The following is a 17,327-nucleotide window of genomic DNA, read 5'->3' on the forward strand; positions in this document are numbered from 1 at the left end:
ACGAAAACAAGGGCAGGCAGCCGAGGACGGAGAGCGCAAGAGTGAGCCCAGGTTTGGGGCGAGTCACTACTATGGCGTGACCCACCCGCTTACGTCCCACCGGCCAGGACTGGAGCCAAACAGTGGTCTCCAACTGACCGAGCCAGTGCTCTCCACACTAAGCTCAGACCCTCTGCAGTGATCCGCAAAAGAGGGTCACCGGGGACCCAGCAGAGGGGGCAAGCCTGGGGTCTGAGACCATGAGGGCCCTCAGTCCCGCCTCGCTCCAGGCAACCGGGATGGGCGGGAAGGTGAGGTGCATCCCGCAAACCCAAAGCACAAGACGCCTGCAGAGAGAGGACCCTTCTCTCCCGAGGCCAGGGACTTAACTGAGCAAACAACAACGCAGGTGTTTTCTGAGGTCCTTGCCTCAAAGTGCACCCAGAGGGGCGTCCAAACAAGGGCAAAGTCGTAAACTGACGAAGACGGTCTCCGCACGCACAGACTGCTGGTTCTCGAGCCCAGGCAGCGGCCACATGCTACACGGGGAGGTCACCCAGAGGCCCTTGAAGTGCACGTTCCTGGGCCCTAGCCACCAGGCAGATCCCACGAGAGAGCCTCTCCGGACCTGCTCCCCTGGGGCCTCAGAGGCAGGGCAGGGCAAAGCACTTTGGGAGAGAAATCCTCTGCTGGAAGGAGGGTGGGAGGGAGTGAGGGAGGGTGTGGGGGGAGGGGGAGAGCTGAGACAGGCAGCACCCCCCCACTCCGGGCTCTGACCTCACCAAAATGCCTCTGGCTGCAAAAAACCAGAATGACAGACTGCAGTCGCTCAAACCTGGGCTCACACTCCCCCTGCACTTACTAGGAAAGTTAAGGATATAGGAAAATGTTGGGGTTCAGAGCCCACGGCCAAGAAGGAATTCTTGAGACCTCTTGGTGCAAAAAGGTGGTTTTACTAAAGCACGGGGACAGGACCCCTGGGCAGAAGGAGCTGCCTGGGGTTGTGAGGAGTGGCCCATTATATACTTACAGGTTGGGAGGGGTTAGGGCCAGTGTAAGTCTCGAAGAAATTTGGGAAGCAAGGTTTCCAGGACCTTGAGGAGGCCAGCTATTGTTAGAAAAGGTCATTTATTACTGTCCAGTGAAATCCTAGTCATGAGGCCTTTAGATGTGTATCAGGGGCCATGTGCTTCGGGGATGATTGCCAGCATGTATCTTGGGGGATCGAGATAAAGGAAGTTTCCAAAGAAATCTCTGTTTACAGTAGACTCCCAGGATCCTGGGGGGTTGGGATAATGTTAAGCTAAGACCGTCTTCTGCCCTTAGAGGAGTGTCTCCAACAGGCAGCTGAGCTCCCAGAGGACGCTCGCTGCTTGTTTCCCACATCAGCCACCAGCCACTCTGGAGCCTCAGTTTCCCCATCTGTAAAATGGGAGTGGGGGCAGGGAGGGTCAACAACCTGTGCTCCGCTGGGTGCGAACGTAGGGGAACATGCCCCCCTTTCCCCCCCTGCCCCGTGCTTGGTTACAGGTGGTCTGAACCACCCCCCAGCCCCCACCCCCATCCCGGCCCCGCAATCACAGGGCTCAGGCCCCTTGGCTTGAAACGTTCCTCATTGTATTTGTTTCTCTCACACCCAAACTCATATGTAGGCTTCCTCCTTTCTGCACATGTGCCCAATAGACGGAAGGGCCTGAAGCTGATAACAGGACTTCACCGGGAAGACCGAAATGCCTGTCGTGAGAGCGGCTCAGGGGGACCCTCACCAGAGAACCGGCTGTCTCCTCCCTCTGCTTCCAAGTTCATCCCTAGGCGCATGGGACCACCAGAGGGACGCGCTTCGGGAGGACCGGAGGGGGGCTCGGGGTCGGGGCGGGGCCCCGGGGGTCGGGGCGGGCGGGGGGGGGGGGCCGAGGTCAGGCCGTGACCGCCCCCGCAGCACCCCCGCCCGCGCGCCCTTCCTGGCACGGCGGCAGGAGGAGGTGGGGCGCCGGCCGGGGCGGGAGGCGGCGGAGTGCAGGTGCTGCCGCTCCCCCCGCGGCCGGGCGAGCAGGGGTGTCCCGGAGCCCCGCCCCCGGAGCCGCGGAGCCCCGCCCCCGCCGCCGCCTAGGCCTCGTTCCGGGGCGCTCGCAGCCAGTCCGCGGGCCGAGCCGCCACGATGTGGGTCGTGTTGCCGCTGCTCTGCGCGGCCGCGGGGCTCCTGGGACCCCCGGCCTGCGGCGCCACCGACCTCTACGCAAGCTCCTTAGGTACGGGGAGGGGGCACCGCGGGAACAGGGCCTCGCAGGGCCGGCTCGGTCCTCGGAGGACTGGGGGTGGAGGGGCCCCTGGCTGGGGCAGTGGGGCAGGGCCCTTCCGCGGCGCCAGGACCAGGGCCTCCGCGAGTGGGGACCCGGGAGGGGGGAGCTGCGTTACGGACGGGGTCGGGAGGAGGGGGAGGTCTCGGAGGGCGTCTTGCATGACCAGAGGAGCCGGTGGGCTGGGGGTCTGGGGTCCCACTGGCACAGGCCACTGCCTGGAATGCCAGAGAAGCCCGCAGCCCCCACGCACCCACGCACAGCCTGGGGACTTAGAAGATTTTGATGCCCCCTGCCAAGGTGAGCAGGGGCTTTCCAGGCTTTCTAGCAGCTCCCTGGGGATCCCCATGGGCTCCTTGAGAGTCTTTCTGTAGAATGGGTTGGCTGGACTGTTGCAGGACGACAAGTGCTCTAAGCCCTGAAACCCCAGGGCCTCTCTCCAAGTGCCCGGCGGTGTGAGTTTGGGCACCAGGAGTCCCCTTTAGGCGACAGGCGCTGTGCCTGGTCCGGCTGTGCCCTGTTCTTGCACCCCTTCCACTGCTGGGGATCTAGGAACCTCCCCAGGCTGGAGGCTCTTCCCTGTGGGCTTTCCTCCTTCCCTGCTGCTGCCCACGCTCAGCCCACCAACCCCAGGCTCTGAGCTCTGAGACCACCTGCCCTACTCACCCGGCGCGCAGAAAAGGGTTGTCAGAAAGCAGCCTAGAGACAGGACAAAGGTCACTGAGGCTCAGAAGCTGCTTACTTCTCTCTACTCGTTTGTACAAGAAGGGCCCCCAGTCTTGCAGACCTGGGGGCCGGAGGGGGGCAGCTCCAGGCCGGCCCCAACCTAAGGAAACCCTGGCTGTGTGGGCTGCGCGGGGAGCCTTGGCGCTGAAGCCATCCCAGCTCCGGAGCAGGGCTTTCTGTCAAGGCCCAGATGGTAAGTACTGTCGGCTTCGTGGGCCATACCGTGTGTGTAGCAGTCCTCACCCCTGCCCTTGAGAGCGGCCACAAAGAGTACGCGCACGAACGGGCTTGGCTGTGTTCCCATAAACTCCTATGTATGGACGCTGACATTTGAATGCAGATGATTCTCTGGTCTTACAAAATGTTATAGGTTTTTTTTTCAATCATTTGAAAGTATAAAAATAACACATTTTTCAGTTTGCCATGGTTTGCTGACCCTGTTCTCCATCCTCCCCACACAGCCCCCAGACAGGGCGTACATAAACAGACTTCTTCCAGAAGTCGCAGTGGATTTGGAATGGGTCTGCCTGAGGTTGGGGCCCTGGGCTCACCAGCAGATCCTTCTGGCCCAGCCCCAAGAGCACCTCTGGCTTATTCTTCCACTGACCTCCCGTGAATGAGAAATAGTCCAGGCTCGTCATACCTGCTTGCTGCTTTTGAAATATCCCAGAGGTGAAGGCTAGGCAGTAGTCCTGAACTCTGTCCTGCCTGAAGTCCTGCTGGGTTGAGGTCTGTCTTGCTCTGAAGCCATCCGCTGCAGCAGGGCCCCGTAACCAGAACTGGGGATCCTCTGAAACCCTTCGCAGGACTGTACTGGGGAAACGGGCATTTCTTCCCCAGGGAAAATGGCTATAGCTTGGTTCCTAGGATGGATGCGTGACCCACAAAGGGAAATCAGAATACTGAGCAGTGTGATCTCCTGCCTGGGGAGCAGGGGGGAGTCCCTGGAGAAACACAAAGAAATTCCAAGTGACTGTGGGCACAGCGAGGGGATAGCATCCTCTTTGCCAAAACTGATCTGTGCCTCTCCTTCCTCCTAAATCTGAACATGTGGTTCTAAAGACAGCAGAGGCAGCAAAAGAGACAGACAGTAGCAAATCTTCAAAACTGTTGTCCATTCTTGAAGGAAACTGAAATTGAAGAAGAGAGGACCTCGCCGGGGTATCAGCTGATGAGGTCTTAGCGCATCAGGTGACTGAGGCATAGGAATTGAGAAACCTTGCTCTAAAAATTGCCTTCCGTTCCCGGAAGCAATCAGTAATTAGGGACCTGCTTATTTAGCAGGATTTCTGAGCCCTTTGACCTATAAAAAAACAAAGACCAGGGGCACCTGGTGAGGCTCCCTGTTCAGTGGGGAGTCTGCTTCTTCCTCTGCCCCTGCCTCTCCCACCCACCCCCGCTAGTGCACGCATGCTCCCTTGTGCTCTCTCGCTCTCTCTAGTAAATAAATAAAATCTCAAAAAAAAAAAAAAAAAGACCAGAATTAATGCTGACCCATTAAAAAAAAAAAAAAAAAAGAAATATTCACCCATGAATCTCTAAGTCCACGAGAGGGTTTAGTTAGTAAAGTCCTGTTGATCTCATTAAGAGATGCATTTCTTTTTTTAAAGCTTGATTTATTTACTTTAGAGAGAGAACATGGAGGGGAGGGGCAGAGGCAGAGGGAGAGAGAGAATCCCAAGCCGACTCCACACTGAACACGGAGCTCGATCCACGACCCTGAGATCAGGACCTGAGCCGAAACCGAGTCAGACACTCAACCGACGGAGCCCCCCAGGCACCCCAAGTGGTGATGCGTTTCTGATACAAATTTACTTTTTGTGTCTGACAATTACTTTTCATCGTGTATATTATATTTGAAATAGTTGAATCAGTTGGGGTGTTAATGATGAGTATTCAATTCAGAATAAGTTCATATAATGTTCAGAGATGTGTGTGAGTCACAAGAAGTAAAAATAATTTCAAGGTATACGTTTTGTCCTCGGGGCTGCACGAAAGCATGCGCGGTCCATTGTGTCCGTGTGACTGACGGTGGCTGTCAAGTCCGGTGGTACGCAGAGTCCCTCGGCTCGCTTTAAAAGAGGGGTGTGGCAGTCTTATTTTAAAATGACAATATTTGGGGGGCGCCTGGCTGGCTCAGTCGGTAGAACATGCGACTCAATCTCAGGATCATGAGTTCAAGCCCCACGGAGCCTACTTAAAATTAAAAAAAAAAAAAATTTAAAAATTAACATGACGGTATTTCCAATAAGCTGGAATACATTCTCTGTGGCCGTTTAAATTTAGCATGAAATGTTAGATAACTCAAACGTACACAAGGGCAGGTAGCCAGAGGGTCCTTGTACAAACAGCTGGCCAGCCTGCTTCTGTGGCCCGAGTGGTTCCAGAACGCATCACAGCGGTTTGTGTTCACGCCGCTGGGCAGAGAGCACCGCACGCGGCGACGTCCAGGGTCCCTGTTGTCTGTCCCTTGAAGAAGGGACCCCGAGCCTCGGAGTGGCGGTTCTTTCACTAACATCGTGTTGAAATACATCATACAGAGCGGGACGCAAGTCGTTAAAGACGCGTTTCAGTGAATCTGCACGAGCTCGGCGCCGTGGTGTGAGCAGCGGGCACTGGGGGACCCGTCCGCCCCGGGGCGTCCCCGTCCTGACTGTCGGCGGTTAGCTTCGTTGCCACCACCCCTGCGGGACGAGCGGGACCCCTTCCGCCGTCGTGCACCAGCCGACACCATGTTTGGTGCCTTCAGTGTCGCCTCGGCTCCCGAAATGCAAATCAGCTCTCCAGCACCCTGCTTGGCGGAAGGCTCCACTTCATGGCCCGGCGCCCGGGCCTCATTTCTTTCTTTCTTTTTTCTTTTTACAGAGAAAGTTCACTTTAAGTCCTGGATGGTGCAGGTCAGTGCTCCACTCTTTCCCGAAGCCTTTCACCCCTCTGCTGCCTGTTGTCTAGCCCGACTGTGCAGGCTCTGAGACAGTGGGCAAGGATTTTCCCACCCCACACCCCTGGGTCTTTCGGGACGGGGAACTGGCCAAAGTGGGAAAGATCCGGTTAGGTCAGCGCCTCCCAAACAGTTGTCCCCAGTGATGACGGTGGCTGGCAGCCTCTCCTGCCTTGGGATCCGTGTCCGTATCTCGGATTCAAAGACATCACATGCGGACTGCAAAATTGAGGGGCGAACACTAGTGCACGTGCTTGTGCGGCCCGCCCCGCCACGGTGTCTGCGGACAGGCTGCATCTGGCCCGTCTCGGCAGCGGGGCCTCGGGACTTGGGGCAGCTGCGTGGCTTCAGGCTGGCCCCAGGTCCCTGGAGGCCGGGCGTGTGCTCTCTAACTTCCTGCCTTTCACAGCCTGGACCCGCGACAGTGGCCTGCCAGCTCTGGCTCCAGAATCGCGCTGGAAGGAAAACCTCCGTCCCTCCTCTTAGAAAACACACTGTCTCCTGGTGAGCTGCGTCTTGTGTCCGTGACTGACCTCTGGTGTGTTCTGTTTTAGCACCGAAAGAAATACAGCTCCGAGGAGTACCAGCACAGGCTGCGGACCTTTGTCGGCAACTGGAGGAAGATAAATGCCCACAACGCTGGGAACCACACGTTTAAAAGTACCGTGGGCTTGCCCTTCCTCCAGGCTCCTCGGGCCGCGCCTCGGAGCTGGGAGGAAACCAGGGATGACTAAAGGCCCAGCAGGGACTTAGGGTGGAGGGACGGTCCGAGCCCAGGCCCCGAAGCCGTGCTGAGCTGACCTCGGGTTCTCTCTGAGTCACTGGCGCTGGTGGCCCACTGGGTGGTGGCGGAGTTTGCAGGAGACCGTGTGCAAGCCCCGAGCGCTCCTGCCAGCCGAGGGCCCAAGCCCGACGCCGAGTTGTGCCCGGGGACTGCTGGGTGGCAGGCCGCCTTCACGCGCGCGCGCACACACACACACACACACACACACACAGCGTCTACACAGAGGCCTCAGAAATGATGGCAGCGTCAGCCACACTGCTAACGTGGGCAGCAGGGCCTAAGATGGGGAAGCAGCCCTCCAATCTTATTTCTGCCCAGCACTCTGTGCGACCGTGGGGGTCAGCGACCATGTCTGACGTCCTAGCCGCTGTCACGGGGGGATGAGAATGCTCCCCGCCCCGGCTCCTCACCGGGACGCCCGCCACCTCTCCAGCGGGGTCTGCACGCTGAGGGCCAGGCCCCACCACACGCTCCCTGCACCCGCGCCCCCGCCATGCGGCCCAGACGTGTTCCGAGCCCAGAGACCATGGACTTTGGGATATTCGGTTATCTGACATTTAGAGCCTGTGGGGGCCAGCTGCTGCAGCCGGAAATCGCACGCAGGCTGACCTGGGGCTTCTTGGGGTTTTCTGTTTCTCCCTGACTGCCTTACTGAGCGCCTCTTTCGTTGGGTTTTTTTGTTTTTCCTTCTCTTTTTCAGTGGGGCTGAACCAGTTTTCGGACATGAGCTTCGCTGAAATTAAACGCAAGTACCTTTGGTCGGAGCCTCAGGTAGGTACCGTTCTTTGCAGCCGAATCTGGCTCTTTCCACTCAGACCTTTGGAATAAGTTCGGAGTCTGCTCGGCTTCCGGCCAGACTGCACCCCTCCCAGCTTCCAGGGGCCCCAGGTTCTCGGGGCATCAGGCCAAAGCAGCCTCCCGGCGGTTCCTCAGTCCATGCCCCTGGCCTCAGCCACGTGTGCCCCAAACTTAGGGTTGCTGGAATCTCAGGTAAAGAACACGTAGCCTTTCGGGGTAAGTCCATCGTAAATACCGCACAGGACACACTGACGCTACAGTTACTCCTCATGTATGTGAAGGTAAAGCTTACCTAAGTGAACTGTGTTCTCATTTGTTAAATCTGGCTCCCTGGTCCTCGCCGCCCCCCGCCGCCCGTCGGGGCTCCCAGAGGGACAGGTCATCTGGCATTTGGACCCAGCAAGTGGGGGCACAATGGTTCTTAGAGCTACAGTCTTTTTCATGCTGCCTTGGTGATTCTGTTTCAATTGCACACTTTTCTATCTAAAAAGATTTTTGTTCCCCCTGAAAGAATTGTATCTGGTCCTTCCAGAATTGCTCAGCCACCAAAGGCAACTACCTTCGGGGGACTGGTCCCTACCCGCCCTTCGTGGACTGGAGGAAGAAAGGAAAGTTTGTGTCACCGGTGAAAAATCAGGTACAGGCGGCCACCCCCATCCTTTCCCTGCAAAACAGCCACATTCGCAGACAATGAACCAGGAAGAGAAACTCAAAAGAATAATCCCCAAACCGTGGCAAGTGTATCCCTGGGAGGTTACTAGGTCCGTGGTCCGCTCTGCAGGAAGAAGGAGCCCCTCTCTATTGGACTGCAGCTCACCTGCACCCCCAGGCCCGAGTTCCCCACTGGCCCTAGGTCTCAGGGTCACCAGAAATGTCATATTCTCCGTGCCCTTCAGAGATGGGACACCAGGCCCCTGACTCTGCAAGGCCCGGCCCAGCCCCTCCCACCGGCCGGTTCCCTCCGGGTGGCGGCACATGCTCCATGAGCAGTGACACCAGCCTTTCAGACGCGCTCTGGCTGTGGGGAACAGTGTGTGTCCCGCGTTTGGCACCCACAAAGCCACGGACCAAGTGGCTGGCTCTGTTCTGGACAGTCTGAGCCTGCCCCCGGCTGCCCCCTCTCTGCCCACCGTGTCCCTCCCCTAGAAGTCGGTGCAGGGGCCTTCTCCAGGATGCCATCCTCTCACCTCTAGAAAATGCGAGGTGAAAGTTACCCTCCTGCACTGGCCTCCTCGTTGAAAGTCTCCCCAAGAAACGTGTTCTCCTGTCCTTCAAGCCGGGGGGCACAGCGCCCTATCCTCCCAGGCTTGGGATTCCTGGAAATCGCGAGAGATCTGGACGTTTACACCAGCACCCAGGAGCCAGAGTGGATCTCCCCTCCGGGCATCAGGGGCAGAACAAAGCCTCCCTCCCCCCACCACCCACACGTGGTTTTTAGACCATCTAAGAATCCCAGGACAGTTTTTTAAGATTTTATTTATTTGAGAGAGAGGGAGAGAGAATCCTAAGCAGATTCCCGCTGAGCAGGGAGCCCAACACGGGGATTGATCTCACAACCCTGAGATGATGACCTGAGCCAAAATCCAGAGTCTGCCACCTAATCGACCGAGCCATCCAGGCGCCCCAACAATCCCATGACAACTTAAAGCAGCGGGTGTTCGGTGTGGAAGCCTTAACGTGCTCACTGGGGGGCAGGTAGGCAGGGATGCCCGTCAGGAATGTTCTAGGCCTCGTGCAGACTGTTCCCAGGCCGTCAGGCAAGACTGGGGCACCGGGTGTGGGGGCTGGGCAGAGGGTCACCCATAGGCGTGGGTAGCATCTTGCCGTGGCCAGCCACGTGAATGCAGACACAGCGGCAGGCCCTAACATTAGCTCGGCAGCCGCTCGAGGGCTTCTCACTTCCAGAGGAGCAAATGAGGGTGAGGGGCTGGCCCGGCGCCCAGGCGGACGGGGGACACGGGACTCCGGGGCAGGTCTCTGCTCTCAGTCCAGCGCCCAAGGCTCAGCCTGCTGTGCTGCCTTCAGCCGGGCCAGGCTCGCCCCTTGACCGGCCAGAGATGCTCACACAGGGTTGTCCCCGTACTGACAGAAGGATGTGGGATGAAGAGACGAGGAGGGAGGCCAGCAAGCCGAGGACTGACCTCCTAAGGGCAGGGAAGGTGGTGGGTGGTGAGAGGGATTCAGGAGGAAGAAGAGACAGATGAGCTGGCAGGACCACATCTGCACCTCTTACGGCCCCGGGAGGCAGGTTCGCGGCGCCGTTTTCCAGATGACGGAGCAGAGGTTGAGAGCCGGGAGGTGACCCCCTGGCTCGCACAGCTGGCACGTGGCAGAGCCGTGGCTGGAACCGGGCACCCGACCCTCACATCCGGAGGTGGCCCGTGGTGTGGCAGGTGGTGGGCAGGCGAGGTTGGGGCGGGCCCGGCAGAGGCAGCTGTCTGGGCCCGGATGGAGGTCAGGGCTGGCACAGGGTCTGAGGAGTTGCTAGTTGAATTGCTAGGACTGCGTGGAATGAGGTTGGAGGGGGAGCCGTGGCAGAGAAGGTTCTGGAAACAAGACTTGAGTGAGTCCTTCTGAGAAACGTTGGGGAGAAGAGGAGCCAGCATAAGATTCGGACGCAGAAGGAAAGCCTGCAGCCCATGGAATGGGGGGCCCTCGAAGGGCCGTGGGCTTGGTCCGCGAGGGGCCGGGACTGGGAGGGCGCTGGCGGGCGCTGGTGAGGCAGGTCACCTCAGCTGTAATGAGGACCTGGCCACAGAGCCCACGAGGGTCAGTGTGGACGGGAGCCTGGGGTTCTCCTGGGCCTGCGTCCTGGTGTCCCCGTGACCGACCCCCAACCCCGGCCTCTAGGGCGGCTGCGGCAGCTGCTGGACCTTCTCCACCACGGGGGCCCTGGAGTCTGCCATCGCCATCAAAACTGGGAAGCTGCTGTCTTTGGTAAGCAGTCTGCCCCTGGGGTCACCTGCTGAGGTCACAGCTTTGCCCCAAGGCCTGACAGGGAGGGCCCTCGGGCTCCTTGAGGGCTTCCAGTGGGGATGATGTTTCAGCTGGACATCAGACACCCTGGCCTCGTGGACATACAGCCTGTGAAACTGGACGCACATTTTCCTAGAAAGCAGTGAGGTTTGTCGAGGAGACAGCCAAGAGCTCGTCCCTGGGTGGGTCCAGCAGGCCTTTGTTTTGGCACCCGGGCCTTGAGAGATGTGTCCCCCCGGACTGCCCCTGCCGGCCTCCCCCAGAGAAGGGCCAGGGCCTGTGTGTCCAGCCACTGACCCCAGAGCAAGGGATGAGGGCAGGTGAGGGCCGTGAGGGGAGGCGGGCAGGGTCTCCAGCTGGGCCTGTCCGCCGCCACCCCCACCTGCCACCAGGGCACGCGAGCTTCCCCCGTGCACAAGGATGGCGGCACTTGACAAGCAGACCGCCCGTGCCCTCACCCACCGGCGGGGCTGCCACCGAGCCCCTCTTGCCTTGTGCCGGCCACTGGGACCTCCTTGAGGTCTTGCCCTCTGGGCATCTTGACCTGGAGCTGACGGGCCCAGGTGTGTGCCCACGCAGACGGCTCAGCGCCCAGCCCCCTGCTCACCGCGTCTGTGCACTCCTGCAGGCAGAGCAGCAGCTGGTGGACTGCGCCCAGGACTTCAACAACCACGGCTGCCAAGGGTACGTCTCTGACCCGGAGGGTGCCGGAGCCCCTCTCCTTCCCCACCGATCGCTTCTGTCCAGTCTAGCCCCAGACGCCCCCCCACCTGCTGCCCCGGCCCACGGTCACACACCTGGGGTCCCTCGGCCAGAACGGGGCAGTGCTGTAGTCCCGAACCCCGCCCTCCCTCCACGGTGTCCCCCAGCCCTCACCGCAGTGCACGTGACCTCGTCAGCCCCCAAGGCCAGCGGCCAGAGCCACACACAGGTGTCTGGCCAGCCTTTCCCCACGCTGGACATTCTAAGCAGCCCAGCTTGGCCAGCTGTGAGGGACCCTTGTACAAAAGCGGTGACGTGTTCGTGCCCGAAGGCTGTGTCTTTAGAGGGCCTTCCTAAGACGGTGTCGGGGATTTACGTGCTCATGTGTCTGGAGTCTGTGGGGGCTGTCCTGGCGCATGCGTGCATCCGGCCCGCCCCCGTACCCAGCCCCTCTTCCTCCTGTGGCCCAGTCCTAGGAAGGGACGTCCTCGGGCTCCACCAGCTCCGGCAGCAGCCAACCCCGTTTACCACGGGCTCCGTGAGCACCTGCCGTGTAGCTGGGCCCTGGGTACAGGCCGCCCTGACCGGAAACAGCGTGCCGTGGGTCAGGGGTGCCAGGCGGCAGGAGCGGGAGGGCCAGGGTGGGGGTGCAACGCTGTGGCTGGTCGTTCAACCTTTCTGAGCCCCAAGACAGGACGGCATCAGCCCCACGGGGTGCACGTGAGGGTTCGGCAGTCATGTTTGCTGAGCGCCGGCCAGTGGGGGCTCAGTGGGCACGGTGATGGCGAATACCTGGCCCTGGGTGGGTCCCTTCTGCTGTCCTGAAGAGGGGCCTGGCCCCGGGTCCCTGACACCTCCCTGACGCACACTGGCCATCCGTAGACTCCAGGCATGTCTCCGGGTCTGTTGAGCGCGGTCCTGGGGCCAGGCAGGCGGGGCGGCTCCGCTAGCCCCTCTCAGACCCTGGAGAGCTGCTCTGCCCCCGTACCGCAGCCCTGGTCAAGGCCTCTAGCCCTGCGGGTGTCCCCTCCGGGGCCGGTGCAGGTGGGCGTCTCTGCATGTTCTTCCTGCAGGGGCCTCCCCAGCCAGGCCTTCGAGTACATCCGGTACAACAAGGGCATCATGGGTGAAGACAGCTACCCCTACAAGGGCCAGGTAATCTTGCACAGCCGCGGCTTCACGGTCTCGGCCCGCGGGGCTGCCCAGCGCCGTCCGCCCCAGCCTCGGGGAGCACGGTCTTCCCCACCCCCTTGAGCTGCAGCATGGTCCCTCCCACCAGAATCGTCTACACTTGCCGAGTTCATCCCTTCATCTCCTCGGCTTGCCCGAGCCCACCGCCCTCGCCAGACCCGCGGCCTCCCCGCCGTCTCTGGCAGCCCTGCCACCGCCCCCCGCCCACCTGCGGCTCCCGTTCTCCCAGGTCCTCTCCCGCTGAGTGCACTGGGCACCAGCCTCCGCTGCCCTTCCCGTCCATCAGCACTGCCCCTCGGTCACTCTCGCACGGACCGTGCTCTCTGGCACCTGCATCCTCTCTGCCCCGGGCCTGCCGCCACCTCACCCCGGCCTGTCCACAGCCCCGTCTTTCCCCCCAAACCTGTGGCTCCACTGATATTTCCCCTCACTGAAGAGCCACACCAGCCTCCCCAAGACCTGCTGGCCACTGGCGGGCTGACCACCCCAGACCCTCACTTGAGTTCTGCCTGCCAGCCATTGGAGGCCCCACACCTGCTCCTTTGGTCCGTCCATGACCTTGTCTCCTTCGTCCAGCTCTCCCAGGATGACCAGGGGGTCTCCCAGACCTCACTCTGACCACGCACCTGCCTTGTATGGCCCCTCGTAAACCCTGGGCTCCAGCCCAGCCACTTGCTAGCCCCGAACACCACGCCGTGCCCCCACCTTCTCTCCCGTCTCGGGAGTGCTCTCCCCTCCACGTGACCTGGCTCTTCGAGAGTCTGTGCACGGAGATGAGCGCTCCCCTCCCCCACCAGGCAGGCCCCTGCTCACCTGCCGTTCTCCCCGGGTCCCCCAGGCTCCCGCAAGCCCACTTCCGCAGAAGCCAGCACTGGGCCGTGTCGTCCCTGTGAGCTCCTTGAGAACAAGGATGCCTCTGACCCCTCTTGAGCAACCCCATCGCCCAGCCCGGGCACTCAGAGCTTTAGCTCCGCAGACGTTACCGGACGGCACGGGGGAGGCCTGAGGTCTCCGCCCAGGGCCGAGCCTCCCTGACCCACACTCCACCCCCTCTGCTCCCCTGAACAGGATGGTGACTGCAAGTTCCAGCCCAGCAAGGCCATCGCTTTCGTGAAGGATGTGGCCAACATCACGATCGTGAGTAGCGATCCTTCTCTCCGATGGGCAGGGTGTTCCCAAGGAGGCCAGTGTCCACTGCTGTCAGATGGCCAGTGGGCGCAGCAGGGCGGCCTCCCCTGGCGGCAGAGCGCTGGGACTAGAAAGTCTTGATGATCCTGGCATCCCAGGCGCAGTGGCGGCGGGAGGCGAAAGGGACAGAGTGTGGGACGAGCATCAGGCCCTCGGGCTCTGACCTGGGTCTGGGCCGGGCGCCAGTGTGGTCTGTCAGGGACTGAATGAGCCGGTCCACCAGCACCCACGGCCCCTACCGCACGGTGGGGTGTCCCTGGGAAGACAGATGGCCCAGAGGCCAGACCAGCGAAAGGGAGGGAGGTTACGGGGGAGCCAGGGTTTCAGAAGAGGACCCACAAGCCAAATAAAACCCCAAAGGAGTCTGGCCGTTCCGCACAACCCCAGCACCTGCTATGGGGGGGGGGCAGCCCGACCCTCGGTGGCTGTTTGGTCCGACACCCTTCTCCCCCTTCCTTCCGGACACGCACGCACCCCGGATGCCCATTCCTGCCTCGGGGCAAAGGGCTGTATTTGGGAGGGGGCAGAGCGGTGACAGAGGCCGTGTCCGCAGAACGACGAGCGGGCGATGGTGGAAGCCGTGGCGCTGTACAACCCCGTGAGCTTCGCCTTCGAGGTCACCAGCGACTTCATGATGTACAGGAAAGGCGTCTACTCCAGGCGAGCCGGGGTCCCCGCAGGGACAGGGGCCGGGCGGCGTCCCCGTGCTGGCAGGGCTGGCCCTCCGCACACCCTGAGTTGACCCTGCGGCTGTCTGGCCAGGCGAGGAGGACAGGGGAGGGCAGACCCAGACTGCGAGGCCGCAGTCGCCTCCAGTTCCGAAAATCCAGGTCCGAGTGGGAGGTGTGAGAGCAGGAGGACGGGGGAGCTGCTCTCAGGATCCGGGGCTGGGGGCTTCCCCACCGCGCGGTTCCGGAACCGGCTCGCCTCACCCTTGCCCCCGGCCACACACCTGTCCCGCACGATGAGTGGGCCCCCAGGTCCCGGGCCCGTCCTGCCCTCTCAAGCCGCGGCCCGTGGAGACCTCAGACCCAGCATGTGTCCTCCCCTCTGCGCTGCCCAGAAACGGACGCTCACCCATGTGTCCTCGTGCAGCCCCCACCAGTCCGTCCTCCGCGCGGAGCCAGAGTCTGCCTCGTGGAGCACTTTCTGCCGCGCCAGTGGCCCCCGCCCCTCAGGGTCCAGGGTCAGCTGGGCTGGGGGACCCTGGTGATCTGGGTCTTCTTTCTCTGAGCCCATTTCCCAGGGAAACAGCCCCATGCTCCCCGTTCGGCCCGCTGCCTATTGCAGCCACACAGCGGCCTTCCCAAGGACCCCCATCCCCTTTGGGCTGACCCCCTCCTCGGGGCGCCTCAGCCCTCGGGGGGCCCCACAGCGGTGGCCTCCGCCCGGTCCGCTCCCTGCCAGACGCAGCTCCCCAGACACGCGGTCGTGCACCGATGGAACGGAGCCGATTCCCCGCCTACGTGCCTGCAGTCGCCTGCGCTGGGAAACGCCGCTTCGGAGCCTCAAGGACCTCTGTCCGACGGGGCTGAGCCGTCCGGATGCACTCCTCCTTCCTCTGTGTTCCAACCCTTTTTTATTTTCTGTTTCCAGCACTTCCTGTCATAAAACTCCAGATAAAGTAAACCACGCGGTCCTGGCTGTCGGGTACGGAGAACAAAATGGGATACCCTACTGGATCGTGAAGAACTCTTGGGGTCCCCAGTGGGGGATGAACGGGTAAGCAGCTTCCGGGTCCCGTGTCAGGGGAGGGACATCACTGCTCGGGTCAGGGGGACTGGGAGGTCTCCTCCCCCTCACATACATGGCCGTGGGCTGGTCAGCCGGGCCCCAGCGCAGCCCCAGGGGACGAGCCTGAGGCTGAACCCCCACACCCAAGACACGCCCGTGCAACCCTGTCCTGGGCCCCACATCCGAACAATTGTGTGTCAGGAATGGGGGTCCATTGTCCCCGTAGGATCTGTGGGCGGAACCGGACCGGCTCAGCACAGAGCCAGCCCTGCCAGGACCAAACCAGCGGCTGGGAGGGCGGGCGGAGAGACATCCGGGCCGCAAGCTTACCCCTGACCCTTCACAGCCCCTCCCAGGGGCAAGGGGCTGGAACCGAGGGCCCCGGCTGCACACCCTGACGGGGCTCTGTCGTGTCTGCCGTCAGACCCTGTGTTCTCGGGGGGCCCGGTGATGAGTACATCACTGAGTGAGGGCCTAGCGGGGGCTGAGAAGGAGCCCCGGTAAATTGTAGGGACGGTGGGAGTGGACACAATACTGCAGTCAAAGAGAGGGAAGGGAAAGTTGTTCAGAGTCAGGTCAGCGGTTTCCTGGCAACAACCCTGGAGTCAGGCCTCGGGGAGCGGTACAGAACATTCCAGAAAGGGCAGTGGTGAGGAAGCCCCAGCCAGGCCCCAGCTCGCTCTGTCTGCCCAGGTACTTCCTCATCGAGCGCGGGAAGAACATGTGTGGCCTGGCGGCGTGCGCCTCCTACCCCATCCCCCTGGTGTGAGCAGGGGCGCCGTGGCGGCCGCGGCCAGCGACCAGGGACTGGCGGTGGAAGTCCTGCCCTGCAGGAAGGGGGGCCCTGGCCCCCATGCTGGGCCTGGAGGCCGCGAGAAAATGAGGAAGAAGAGCCGTCCCCCTCCCCCGAGCAACAAGCCTACACACGTCCTCCGAGGCGAAGGAGGCCACCAGCTGTGTGCCTTAGACATTCCTCTTAACTACTCGAACCCACAATATCCTTTACTCCCCACAAGCGCTGCTTCCCACGTGTGGAGAGTGCCCACGACTGCTTCTTCTGTGATCTTTATCCAATAAACATGTGGTGAACCCCTCCCCAGACCAAGCCTGTGTGTGTGCTGGGACCTCACGGGACACAGGCCTGGTCCATCCTGCAGGCTCCTGTCCCCCCGGGAGGGAGGCATCCAGGGGCTGCTGGCTGGGAGGCTGGTGTGGGCACAGGGGTCACTGTCCACCCCGAGGGATGCCCAGGAGGAGGAGTGGGCTGAAGTGGAGACCTTGGTGGGTTGTGCCCCGTCGGCGGCGGGCAGGGGCGCGGGGAGGGCAGGGGGAAACCTGCCAGGCTCGGCAGAGTCAGGATTCAGACCCAGACATCAGCCTGGAAGCCTGGACTTGCCTGTGTGGTCTCCGGACCCACACGCCAGCCCTGCCCCCAGGAGTGCCCACCCCGTCCTGACCAACCCCTCCCTGAACACGCCTGGTGCTCCTGCCAGCTCCACGCCATCCCTTCCCTCCTGAGAACTCTGGGTGTCTGTTCAGAAAGCGGCCCCAGGACTGTGGCCACGTCTGCGGCGTCGGCCCCCGGAGCAGGGTCCACGGGCCGAGCTGGGGCTCTGCTCTTTGTCCTACAGTGCACAGTTCCCTTAAGGTTGACAACACTTGGGGGGAAAAAATGTGGTTTTTGGATAAGGTTCATCTAGAAAATAACTGTATGGTTTTAATCTATTAGAAAATTCCAGTAACATGAGATGCCGCCACCACAAGACAAAGAACTGTGAAACACAAGCATGTTTCCTTAACACAGTAGGGTCCTAGACCCATGGTCAGTGGCATTAAGGGCAGACACGTGACAAATAGGCCCAAGACCAGCAGTGCTGCTTAACGTCAATCCTGAAGGTGTGGCCGCTTCAGTAAGGGAATCGACCAGATGAATGTCTGCAGATGGTGTGACCACGCGGCTTGAAAACATCCAAGAGAGTCTACATAAAAACCCAGAATAAACAGCTCAGAA

At 61.1% G+C, this 17,327-nt stretch overlaps 1 protein-coding gene across 1 annotated transcript; it reads left to right on the plus strand.

Annotated features, from left to right (window-relative positions):
• The first annotated feature begins 2,082 nt into the window (after positions 1-2,082).
• On the plus strand, positions 2,083-16,415 carry CTSH (cathepsin H). The gene is made up of 12 exons (XM_026510613.4): positions 2,083-2,228; positions 5,868-5,899; positions 6,498-6,603; positions 7,428-7,498; positions 8,058-8,162; positions 10,376-10,462; positions 11,130-11,185; positions 12,277-12,358; positions 13,463-13,531; positions 14,136-14,242; positions 15,179-15,304; positions 16,010-16,415. Exons 1-12 carry the CDS (start codon positions 2,138-2,140, stop codon positions 16,083-16,085), a joined length of 1,008 nt encoding a protein of 335 aa, XP_026366398.1. The 5' UTR covers positions 2,083-2,137; the 3' UTR covers positions 16,086-16,415.
• The last annotated feature ends 912 nt before the right edge of the window (positions 16,416-17,327 follow it).

The sequence above is a fragment of the Ursus arctos genome, unplaced genomic scaffold, assembly GCF_023065955.2.
Source record: "Ursus arctos isolate Adak ecotype North America unplaced genomic scaffold, UrsArc2.0 scaffold_28, whole genome shotgun sequence".
Classification (NCBI taxonomy): Eukaryota; Metazoa; Chordata; class Mammalia; order Carnivora; family Ursidae; genus Ursus; species Ursus arctos.